The sequence below is a fragment of the Manis javanica genome, chromosome 5 (genome assembly GCF_040802235.1).
Source record: "Manis javanica isolate MJ-LG chromosome 5, MJ_LKY, whole genome shotgun sequence".
NCBI lineage: Eukaryota > Metazoa > Chordata > Mammalia > Pholidota > Manidae > Manis > Manis javanica.
Genome location: NC_133160.1, coordinates 87,722,648 through 87,735,629, shown reverse-complemented (window position 1 = coordinate 87,735,629; position 12,982 = coordinate 87,722,648). Strand labels below are relative to the sequence as shown.

At 37.7% G+C, this 12,982-nt stretch overlaps 1 protein-coding gene across 1 annotated transcript in view; it reads right to left on the bottom strand.

Annotated features, from left to right (window-relative positions):
- Nucleotides 1-12,621, bottom strand: part of TACR3 (tachykinin receptor 3) — a 70,650-nt gene extending 58,029 nt beyond the window's left edge. Inside the window, exon 1 of the mRNA XM_037020065.2 lies at nt 11,462-12,621. Within this exon, the coding sequence (XP_036875960.2) occupies nt 11,462-11,997 (536 nt within the window). The 5' untranslated portion in view covers nt 11,998-12,621. The remainder of the gene's footprint in view (nt 1-11,461) is intronic.
- Nucleotides 12,622-12,982: the final 361 nt, after the last annotated feature.

Genomic DNA, 12,982 nt, shown 5'->3' with positions numbered 1-12,982 from the left:
TTATCATTTATTAATAAATGATATATACTATCATTTATACTGTAAATCATTAAAACATATTGCTTGCCATTTAATTATTCTTTCATGCTTTTGATTTTATGATTAAGCTATATAATGTTTTGGTTATATAGTTTTATAATGTAGTCAGGTTGACTAATTTTGTCTCTGTATTCTTCTTGTGCCCTGATGCTTAGAAAATATTTTCCTAGCTAAGATTATTCAGTGTTAATATATTCTGGGCTTTTTCCATTGTCTGACTGTTATATTTCAACTATTTAATCTATCCAGTATTTATATTAGTGCTTAGTGTGAAATGTGACTTTTTTCCAAATAATTAAATTCCAAACCCATAATGACTAATTATGCTTTTCTTATTGATTATATTATTTTCTTTGTAATAATCTCATATATGTAGAAACTTTATTACATAAACTACCAACCTCATTGTTAATTCTTGTTCAAGTTCCAAATTTTTTCATTATAATAATAGTATTTTCCCATCTCATTAGGCAATTTCCTTCATTATTATTATTATTATTTACAAACATTGTTTATTTTTAGTAGCTTAATCTCAGAAAACCATTAGCTATCTTAGATAGATCTTAACTTTAAAGTTTAAGAAGTTAAACTTCTCTAGTTTTACTGGAATAACACTGACCCTTAAAAGAACTGATATGTATTTCATTATTTAGTCTTTTTACTGTGTCTTGTTTTCAATTGTGTGTGTGTGTGTGTGTGTGTGTGTGTGTGTGTGTGTGTGTGTATAAAGTTTATTTCACAAAATTCTTACATATTGTGTTTAGGGATAGATATTTGTTTACCATGTTAAGAAAGTACCATATATTTTAATTCACCAAGAATTCTGTTGGGAATGGGTATTGAGTTATCTTGGATGCATTTAAAAATCCAAATCATTTGTTTCTTTTTGACATCATGTATTAATAGTGTCTTATAGTTAGCCATTCATACTTCTCTGGACTGTCTTTTCTTGTTGCTGTTTCTTTCTCCCATTTTTATTTTCCATCCTATTTGCCAAACTACATATAATTTGTATCTCCGACAAAGCTATTTTTAATAATAGTTATAATATTTGATGAATAAAATGGTGTATGTTAGTCAACTAGCTGAATAATGTGCACATGTCTGAAAAAGAAGCAACTATTTATTACCAAACTTAGGCAATTAGATTGCGATATTTGACACACAGGCAGTCCTCACTTTGCAAAGTAGCATGGGAACATCAGAATGACAATGTGTGCTGAAACTGTCCAAAGCCATTGTAATAATCAATGAGAAAAATGACAATTTTCTGTGACCTGTAAAATTTTCTGTCAAAAAATTAAAAATTCTCTTACTTTCAGTTATGTATACATAAGGAAATGAAAAAAACAGTAAGACTAATATTTGTTATAGTGTAATTTAAAACATTAGAAATGTTGAGAATTAAAGTGTTTTATTTCTTTGTAAAAAATGTGCTGTGAGGCTTCTGGCTCTGCAGGTAAGGAGCCTGGCAGCTGCCATTCCAGCCTAACAACGGAAAGCCGCACAGCTGGAACACGCACAGCTTCTCCTGGATCTGTGAGAGAGGGGAGCATGCAGGGGAAATCCACTGCTCCCAGATGAGAGAGACAGACAGGCAAACACCGAGCAGAGATTCATAAGCAAAAAGTCCATGGGAACCAGTGTGGAGGGTAAGAAAACATGAACTGATGAACTGTTGGAGGCTCAGGGTGGATATGTCTGAGAGTTAGGACTCCAGGGGACCCAGTCACAGGGGAGCCCCACAACACTGTCAGGTTTACTTCCAGGAACTCTACCATGTTCCCACAGTGACTATCAGGGAAATGCCCCCAGGCTTCTGGCAGCGGGAGGGGAGAGGGAGCCATTTTGAAACACACCAAAAACTGTTCTTCCTAACAAGGCCTGCCCTCAGAGGACATTAGTTAGTCAAAGCCTAAGCCACTGGGAATCTAACTGTCCTGGGGGAAGGGTAAAGCCAAGTCCAGCCCCACCTAGCTTTCCGAGTAGGAGAAGGGAAGTATCCAACTCTAAATGTGCTTTTCCCCTGTGTGTGTTCTCATAGTTACCATGAACTCTGTAATTCATTCATTCAAGACACAGATCGAGCCTTGTCCTCATGGACCTTATAACCAAATAGGACAGACTACACAAAACAATAAATATTAAAGATGAGCTAATTATGTAGTATTTTAGAAGGTGATACATGTGATAAAGAAAAAAAAGTTACTTTAAAAAGAGTTGTCAAGGTCCGGAAGTAGTACAGGGTGGCTATCCAGAGGAAGAGTGTTTCGCACAGTGTCAGATCCGGAAATGGAAACACGCCTAGTGCCTAGGATATTGATGAAATGGAGCTGCCCAATGAATGATAGTGGCACAGAGTGTTGGAATGGCAAGTAGTGGGAGACAAGATCAGAGAGTAACAAAAGACCAGCTACTATCCATCCTTATAGACCTTTGTAAGGACTTTGATGTCCATCCTGCGAGAACTGGGGAGCCATTGTGGAGAGGATAGACGATCTGATTTGTCACTAACAGGATCACTCTGGCTGTTGCATTTAGAACAAACTAAAGGGGAAGAAGAGTATGAGTAGGGAAACCAGTTAGGTGAGAAGTGAAGTGACTTGAACTAGGGTGGCAGCAGTAAACATTTTAAGAAGTGATTATATTCTAGGTACATTTTGAAAGTAAAGGTGATTATATTTGATGGATTAGATATGGAGCCTGAAAAGAGATGAATCAAGAATACTCCCCAGAGTATTGACCTGAGGGTCAGATTTTGACCTCAGAAGACTGCAGGAAGAGCAAGTTCAGGAGAAATTTGGGAGTGTGTAAAGTCTGAGATGCCTGTTAGACATCCAAATGGTGAAGTAGAATAGGTTGTTTAGGACTCTGGAATACCATTGAGAGGTTCAAACTAGAGATATTAATTAGAGTTTCTTTAGGTTATGGGTCATATCAATCTTGTTTATTCTAGTGTGCATCATATCTATACAATGCTTAGTACTTCAAAGGTACTCAAGAAATACCTGCTGAGTGAGTGACCACACATACAATGAATTGTGTGCTGGTAAATGTTTCACTATAAGTGCTCTGAAGAAAGAAAGAAAAAAAAATAGGAAACAAAGCAAAATTCCTGATTTCCAGTGTTTGTAGATTTCTCTTACCATGATTTCATTACCAAAGTAACATCACTGAACACAGAGTTTGGAAGAAATGTGTGTGATTCATTCCTTCTAGCCAGTATAAACCAGCTGCAGAACAAAACTGAGTCCACTATTACTTAGCGATACAGTCATATATATATTTCCCCTACTAACACGTGTGCATGAAAGAGAATTTTACATACCGTTAATACTTGGCCCGTTGAAAAATTTAATAGATGATAATACAAACTAAAAATAAAGGACTCAAGTGAATATTTAAAAATCTATGTCGCATACCAAACTGAGCTAATTTATACCTATACTTTAAGACAGGCTTCTAAATTACTCCATACTGCTAAGATATCTTTACATAATTCCTGGGGAAAAGATTTCACAGCCTATAAAATAACCTACTATTATGTTTACAGTACTCTTTTGCCAGAGACTTTTTCAAGATTTCTACTTCAGCCTAGAAAATCTGTTTAAAAATGTGGCCAAAACATATCTACCACAAGAATATCTATATGAAGTTTAATCAGGTTTTTATGTTCTCACATCCAAACTGCTTAGCATGTATCTAAGAGTCATTATTGGTTCTTTCAAAAGTAGTTAATTAATATTTTTAAAAAATTATTGTGGTACATTATATGTAACATAAAATGTATCATTTTAACTTTTTCAATGTACAGTTCAGTGCTATTAAGTACATTCATTGTTTTGCAACCATCACCACCATCCATCTCCAGAATTTTAATCAATTTACTTTGTTTCCTTTGAAAGAAGTAAATTTTAGTGTAGATAATTGAAAGAAGAAAAGCATAAAGAAAAATGAAATTACCCCAGGACTCACCATTCAGAGCAAACAAATCTATATCTAGCTTATTGGACATATAGGATGATATCAGACTGTTAAATCCATGGTCTAAAAATTCTTCATGTGTTGGAGATCCTGCTGAGTCTAAAATGGGATTCAGACTCCTCCAACTGTGGCTAATGAGGTGGTAGGGATGCAAACCCCAGTTGTCTATTTTTGCAGCACTTATTTAATGTACTAGTGAACAAGCCTCAATAAAAATGATTTTTGCTCAGAGTGAGGAAGCATAGGGAAGAAGAGGCATGGACAGTTCCTCATCCAGGACATAGAGTTTAGAGCTGCACCTCAAGGAAAGAGAGTTGCAAGCAGAAGATGAAGGAATGCTGGTCATTAAGATATTAATGGAGTGAATTTTAGGGAGAAGGTCATTTTTCCACATTCTATTTGGAACACAAACAGAATCACAAAAATTTCAGGCAGAGGGCAAAGTTTGTCACTTAGGAGCTTGCAGATTTGCATGCAGTGTGCCCCAAACAATGATCTGGAGAAGGCATGATGGCTTCTTCTTCCAGAGAAACTCTCATGCCCTGTACCAATGTGTCAACATTGCTTTTTTCTTTTACATTTTCAGCTGGAGTTGGGTGGGGTGGAGAGAATGGAAGTGCTAAAAAGGACTACTGATGAACTCTTATCAGACCTCCCTAGGCATTCTTTGAAATTATTGGGAAACTAGTGATAAATGGTTTATAAGTAAAGGTATGGACTAAAAATAATTGGATATTCATTATTATGTTACCATATTTATATACATGTTCCTGGAGTCTTGGGAGAATTGACATTATATTCAAACATGTGATTTTAAAACTTCTACATAGAATTTCATTTTCAGATGCTCCATCATTTATTTGATGATTTTATTTTGGGATTTTTAGTTGTTTTCAGTTCTTAGAACTTTGGTTTGAAAAATATCCTTGATCATGTTCACAAATTGCACTCCTCAAAGATTTCTGACAATATATACCCAACTGTTAAGTTAAACCATATGAAATATTAATCAACATTTTAAACTATAAAAATGCAATTTTCTATGGTTCAGTCTAAAAGCATATGTAAAAATACTCTTTCACTATATACTTACCAATCTGTGCCAGTTTTAGTAAATAAAGTTATATCTCATTACTTAAATTTTCATTTATTTGATTACTCTTATGGTTCATTTATTCAGCAGTCTGGATTGTGTGTTTACCATGTGCCAACCAGGATGGTAGGCATAAGGATACAATGAGAACTAAAAACAGAATTGAACCTATATTCATGGTGTTTGTAAGTCTATTAGAGGAAATTATTAATCAAATACACATAAACACAAACATGAAATTTCATATATAAAAATGGTATGACTAAGATGTGCTAAGAGAATCTATAAAGGGACACCTAATTTAAATTGAGAGGTCCATGGAATGTTTCCCTGTGAAAGTGACATTTGAACTGTTATCTAAAATAATAGTACATCTAACTAATGAGGAATTTGCAGAAAGGAATTTGAAACAGAAGGAAAACTGTGTGTTCAAAGTGTTTGTGGCAAAAATATAACATCATGCATTCAGGGACTTGAAAGATATTGGAATGGCTGGAACAGAGCTGAAGCCAGTTCAGTTATGATATGAGATAAAGCTGTCTAGGCCAAGGGATCAGGCTATACAAGTCATTACTGTCTGGATTAAGAATCTTCTTCTCATAAAAGCAATGGCAAAATATTACAGAATTCTAAGTAGGGGTGCAGAAGAATGTTCTTATATATGTTTTGAAAGCATCATTCTTTGTTGAAGTATGAACATATTAGGGTGGGTTAACAGTAGATATGGGGTGACCAATTAGGAGGCTACTGCAGTTGGCCAGCAAAGAAATGAGGGTAGTTTGGACTAGAGAAGTGTTTCTCTAGACAGAAAAAAGGTAATAGATTTGGGAGCTATTTGAACAACTGTGTGGATGCTTATACTGTTTATTAAAATGGGGAACATTGGAAGATGAAAAGGTTTGGAGTAAGATAATGGGTTTGGTTGAGTTTAAATAGCTTTTCAGACACTCATATAGAAATATCAAGTAGGTAATTGAATATATATGACCAAAGCTCAAAGAAAGTTTAGATATTTTAGGATTTTAAATTTGTGAGCCATTTATTTTTTGAGTTTTAAAACAAATGTATGCATTACCTAAAAAAATTTTAAATGTTACAAAGATAAATCTCTATATTCTCATGTCAAACTGTGTCTAAAATTTATAATTCGTTCAATAAATGTTTAGTAACTCAGTGTGTCAAATTAAAAGTGACATAATAATGTGACAGTATTTTAGCATTTAAAGGGAAATCTGTATTTATGAATGTATATAATACTATGCACAAGAGTGTGTATATATCAAACATATATGTGATACATGTGTATCACAAAAATGAGAGGAGAGTAGAAATATGAATGTGAAGGTCATAGGTTGGCTATATTTGGGGAGTAGGGTAATTATGGGTAAATTTAACTTTCTCATATTTTTGGCATTTTTTGCAGTGTACCTGTGTGACCCTTACAATGAATAAGGAAAAAAAATGTATTTAGCTAAAAGATTGGTATATAGGATAGATTAGGATCAGAGACTGGTGGCTAGAATGAAAATGATTTGGAGAACTTTTGCCATGTACTACAACTTTGAGTTACTGCTTCTCAAACTATATCCAAAATTCATGTGAGAAAAATACTTCTGAGGGAAGTATGCATTATCCTTTCTTGCATTTTTTCAGACCAGATCATGCATCAAACTAGACTATCTGTAAAATGTATTCAGGTAGAGGTTTAATGCCCTGAGAACTTCATTACTGAGTCTTGCTTTGGCCCATGCCTGTGGCCTACCCAGAGGAACACTGAAGACACACCTACCGGGAATCTGCTTTTGGATTCATGACAGTGTGGTTGAGGTTCTCTCCTCTTTATTATCCATACCAAGAATTTCTTGAAAATGAAATAACTGGAAATTTCTTAACCATTAAGGAATGTGTATGTATTTGCTTTGGTGGACATTGTAAACCATATTACTGATTGTACTTCCTTTTTTTGTATGTTTATAAAGACTTTTAGAAACATATTTGATGTTCAACTTTAATAAATGATTAGGACTCTTTGACCTGAATGTCTATGTTACAGCTTTACCTTGGCTTTGGTCTTATTTTCTTTCTATGTGTATTTTCTCTAGTCTTAATTTTTCATTCATTTATATTTCCTACTTTGTTGTACAGATTGTTTTGTGTCTTGATAGTTCAGAAGAAAACAAATTAGGTAATAGAAAAAAATGGGAGCTTTTTATTCAAAAGTGAAAAAGTAAGCCATGGATTTTGGATGAGATTACTTGGGGAAAGAAAAGAAAGTTAGGCCCAGGATTTAGCGTTGAGGAACCTATATATTTAATTATTACAGAGAGGCAGAAGTTCAGAAATAGAGCCACGGAAGACAGGCTGAGATGAAAGAGGAGATCACAATAGTTGTGAGGAATACTACTGAAAGGTCAAGGAAGTTGAGGACTGAAATGCCCCCTGGATATTCTATATCCAGATAGAATGCTGAAAAAGGATTTCAGATTTGAGTGGCCTGAAGAACAAATAGCAGGTAAGGAAATGGAGGCAGAGACTATAAGCCACCTATAATTTTATATTGGTCAGACCTTTTTTATTTTTTCTGTGAATTATTTGTGTCCTCTGTTCTTTTTATATTAGGGGGTACATTTTTTTTTTAGTGTGTAAGAATGTTATATATTAAGGTTTTGTTTTTGTAGTATGTCTGTTAAATATCCTGCAAACTCTTTTGATGTAGTCTTTTTCACTGTGGTTAATTTAACCTTAATATCAACTGGAGTTCTGCCAGTAATGTAAGAGCCACTTCTGATTACATCATATGCTGAGATGATCTTATGCTTCATCCATTCAGTTAATATATATTTATTGCTTTCACTATGTGCTTATGATTAATTTTCTAATTTGCACTGTAATTTTAACAGGACTTTCACAGCTCACTACAGCTGTAATTTCAGTGGATGCAAATGGGATATTTTAAAATCATTAAGTAAGAGCTACAAATTATTGAAAAGGCCAAAGACTGATAGTAAATTTCTAAAAAATAATCTTTCCCCAAAACAGTCTTAGCTACTCTGTTGCAAAGAATGCCAGGATAGAGCAATTGATCTTGGGCTAAACTCATCCAGTTCGTCATCTGGACTAAATAATGAGTCAAGTCTTACTAAACACTAAGAAAGAATATTAGTTGCATGGGCTCTACACTAATGTAGATAGGAATGAGAAGACTGACTCAGGGCAGTAGGGTTAAAGACTAATAAAGGAGTTTAAAAAATTTCACCAAAGTGTTTATATCCATGGTACTTACAGCAGTAATGTAAAATTTACCACAGTACACTTAGATAATTTGTGATTGAGCCTCACAATTTTTTATTACTATATATTTTTACTCATCCATAATAAATTTCAAAAGAAATAAAGGCTCTATGAATACTTTACATAACAGTTATCTTTATGAAAAAGAATCTTCCTAAATCTTCAAATCTTTAGTAGAGTTACCATTAATACTTTTTAAAAAGTGGAAGTAGAATGCAAGCAATTCTCCCAGTGCAGAATGAGTGCTAAACACTTCAAGGAAAGCTCAGTGCCTTTTACTCAATAAAATGTGTGACTATTGGCTTGAGGTTCTCCATTTGTGAAATAGAAGTGTTCATTAAGGGAATGGCTGAAAGTCTTTTAAGGTCTAAAATTTCTAAGGTCATAGGAGGTTGCAAGGATTTTGCTGCAGCTGAAAGAAATTCATATGTGCCTGAGTCAAAGCTGAAGTAGTTTTTTGCTCAGGAAGTTTTGATTTTAGCAGAGGGACAGAGTGAGTTGAATATGTTTTCCATTTATGCTGGGCCGATACAATTCAGTTTATATTAGAAGGTGATAGAAAAGATTCAATTCAGTAAGCCAAGTGTTCACACTGCAGTCTAAATGATGTATTCCTTTATCAATAAATACTAATTAGAGATTATCTAACCTTTATGGTATTTCAACAAAGCATTAATTATATAGGAAAATATAATTTCTTGCACATGCATTGTTAACTATATTTGGTATGGGCAGGGAATCCTTGCAGTTATAACCAAAGGCACCCACGACTCACCTGAACTTCCTGGTGTGTTGGGGAGGTGAGTCTTGCAAAGCTGAATCTCTAAAATAACTGCAAATACCACAGGATTAGTTTTCCCAGTTCATGTTTAATAAGGCTTTTCAGTGCAGCAAGATTCTGTAGACTCGCAAACTATTGAGAATTTTAATAACTGCTATATTTGTATAGTCTTTGATTCTAAAAATTATCTTAAACAGGTTTTCTCTCATACTGTATTTCATCAGTAGCTTACTCAAATAAGAGTATTCCTTTAAATAACAGTTTAAAAAAAGATTTTCAGTGTCAGAACTAAGCATGTTTCAGATTTTGTTGCATATTGTATGCTCCATAAATTTTGTATAGTTCTGGTGATTGAATAATGTTTTCTAGTAAAGAAATAGTAAAGAATAAGTGGTAAGGCATTCACTTCAAACCAGTGAGTATAAAGAAATAGCATTACATTATCAATTAAAATAACTCTAAGACCATTTCAGATTGTATATAAATGTTGGCAGAAAGTAATTGAAAAATAACCTGCTTTTTCCTCAGACTTGAAATACCAATTTCACACATACTTAATTTTCACTGAGTTTCTTAGTGCAATATTAAACATTTTTAGAAGATTTTTTATAATTTTATAATATGATATGCTAAGCCAATACCTCTCGTCCGGATCACAACATTAAAAAGTCACATGCTTACAAGAACTAGAACAGATGATAAAAAAAAAAAGAAACTAAACCAAAACAAAAAAGGAAGATGTTCAAACCAAAGGAACATTCGTTTTTATCTTGGTGGAGCAAGTTCAGAAGCAATTTCACCTGTTCCCCGATTTGGGGCTGATTTTGTCTTTTGCACTCACTTCTGTCCCTGCAAAAGTGAAGAGCGGAAATACATGTGGAAGAACAGAGAGAAGGTGGAGAGAAAAGACTGGAGTTTCAAGGCATTAAAAAATGTTATTTTGTGCTTATGTTATCCTAGTTTGTGGCAACTAACCACTGCTCCTCCAGTTTCACCTTCTGAGCATAGCATGTGAAAATAGTTTTTAAAATGTTTCCAATACCTCTATGCTCATTATTTTAAAATACTTAATCTGGACGATGGATTTATGGAATGAAGTTGTCTTTTTCTTGTAATGGCAGCGTCATAGAGTAAGAATATTAAACTTAATTTTATTTTGAAATAGGTTTGTTAATGTAGAAAAAGTGCTCTTTTCATTCTTTTCACGGTTGAGAACATTGAGACTTTAAGGTAAAGTGACATCACTCACATGCATCTGTCGATCACAAAACAGAGACTGGAATCAAACTGGTGTGGTGGACTTTTTGGTATAATATTAGATTAAAGTGTAACCAGCTTTCAATAATAGGTAGGTGTTTACCTTTGTCTTAATAACACAAGTATGTATTTTTCATAATGTTAAATATAGAAAGCAAATACACATATATAAAAATCTTAAATTTATAACAAATGTTAGAGGTATATCCAGCTTCTTTTAATTGCTTAAGCATCTCAGAATACCCAGTGTAGATGGGGAACATGCTGAAAATTATCTCACATGACTATAAAGTGGTGCGCCTTGTTTTTTAGCCATTTATTATTATTTCTTAGGCTTTTCTTGCCCACCATCTGATAGATTTGGAAGTAACCTTCCAGGCATAAGGTTTACCCAGAGATTACTAGAGCTGAAATCTAACCAAACACACTGTGGAAGCTGCCAGCGGACAGTCTTTGGAGGGAGCTTGTCCACCCTAATGGATGCCCCGAATCTGGACAGCCAAACCAGCTCTGGTCTTGGGGCAAGGTTAGTGAAGAGGATGGGTGGAGATGAGGGCCAGCAGTCCAGAAACAGGCGGAAAGGGTGGAGCGTGATTTATCGTCCATTTCTCTGACGAAATAGTGACTAACAGAGAAGGAAGGCCAAAACGTACATTTTGCAGGAACTAAGTTTTGTGGTAATTGTTTGAAGCCATATGAGAAAGTTTACCAGTTTTATGTGTTTCTGAGTTTGTCTGTCTTGGAATGACAGATTTTCCTATCTCCCTTCTTCATTCCCTCTAGATGCCATTAATGGGGCGGTGATGGGGGTGGGGTCGGGGCGTGAGGGAGACCGCAGAAGCACAAACTGGTTCAGCTATTGGAAGACTACCAGTGGGTTAGTTTTCTATCTTCAAGAACTCTTTCCTAGTCCCTTGCTTTTATCAAACCCATCTTGTCTCCACGCCCTTTGTAACCTTATCCCACTGCCCAGCCCTTATCCCCCCTTCTCCCTCCGTGCCCCGTGTTCTGCTCACCTGTCCACCGCAATGGCCGTCATGGAGTAGATGCTGGCGAACACCGCTGTGATAGGAAAGAAGTTCTGGAAGCGGCAGTAGTTGGCGCCGAAGTACCACTCGCTGTGAAGCGCATAGATGAAGTTGACCAAGGTGTTGAAGGCAGCCATAGAGGCGTCGGAGAAAGCCAGGTTCACGAGGAAGTAGTTGGTCACTGTCCTCATGCGCTTGTGGGCCAGGATGATCCAGATGACGATGAGATTGCCGAAGACCGCCACGGCCACCACCGCGCCGTACGCCAGGGACCAGAGCGCGATGCGCCACGACGGCTGCACGAACTGGTTGGTGAGGTTGGCCCGCGGCTGCGAAGGCGCCGGGGAGGCGGCGGGCAGCCCCGGTGTGGAGGTGGAGGTGGAGAGGTTGCCGGCTTGGGCGAGCAGGTGCAGCCACCCGGCCTCAGCCGCCCCTGCCGCCAGCGCCGCGCTCAGGTTCCCGGCGTGCGCACCCGCCGTCGCCGCAGCGTCCGTCCAGTTCGCGGCTGCGGGGAGAGAGCCCATCGCGGCGGGTCTGCAGCCCAGATCTCCCCACTCCCTCGCCGCCAGCCCGAGGCGACTCCCTCCAAGTACTCGTCTGCCTCCTGGTCGCTTTGCTGCTGAGCGGACCTCAACTCCACCTGCAAGCGAGGTGGAGAAGGTACCTCAGATCTGCTGGTTAAGGGATGCCGTGAGCTACCAGCAGGTGCTGGGAACAAGGCGGGCCCTTTTTCCAAGGAGTGTGCGACTCCAGCAGTCAGGCAGGACCAGGCGGTTGGAGAGAGCCGCCAGGGGTCGTCGCCAGCGGAGAACTCCAGGGCCGCCTGCGCGAGTTCCCGGCCCCGGCTGGAGCACTGTGGCTCAGGCGTTGCTGAGAGCTTTATAGTCGCACGGTCTCCTGCTCTGCTGACGTTATGGGGGCCGTGGAGCTGACGAACCCCTTTGCGGACTACGATTGCTCTCCTTCCCTTCTTCCCCGCCCTTCGGATTTCATTCATTCGCTGCTCGGAGCAGGGCGGCTGGAGCTTGGAGGGCTGGTCCGCCAAAGAAGGGATGTACTTTCTTAGATGTCAAGTCTTTACGAGATTATTTTTCCTTTTTTAACTTCCAATATTTTGCTGAGGTCCATGCTCTAAGACATGTATTATTGGCTCTTATTTTCTACACCAATTAAATCATTCACCCCAAAGGCAAAGGCGCGAGCCCAGGAGATTTTTTCGGAAAGAGCGTGCGCTGGTGTAACCGCTTCTGGCGCTGGGCAGCCGACCTGCGCACTTAGGTCACTGGCTTTTGGAATTTCATTCGGCTTTGTGCTTGTGTGTTTATGCGCTCACTTCTCAGACCCCTTTTCATCTCGCTCCCACTTAATGAAGTCCAGCCATTTCCCCTCTTCCTCTAATCTCTGTGAGCAGATAGCCTTCTTCTCCCTCCCCTCTCCCGCAGGCAGGGAGGGACTACGTGTCTCCTGCAGGAGCCCGCTCGGGTCGGAATTCCTTACCGCACTGGGGGA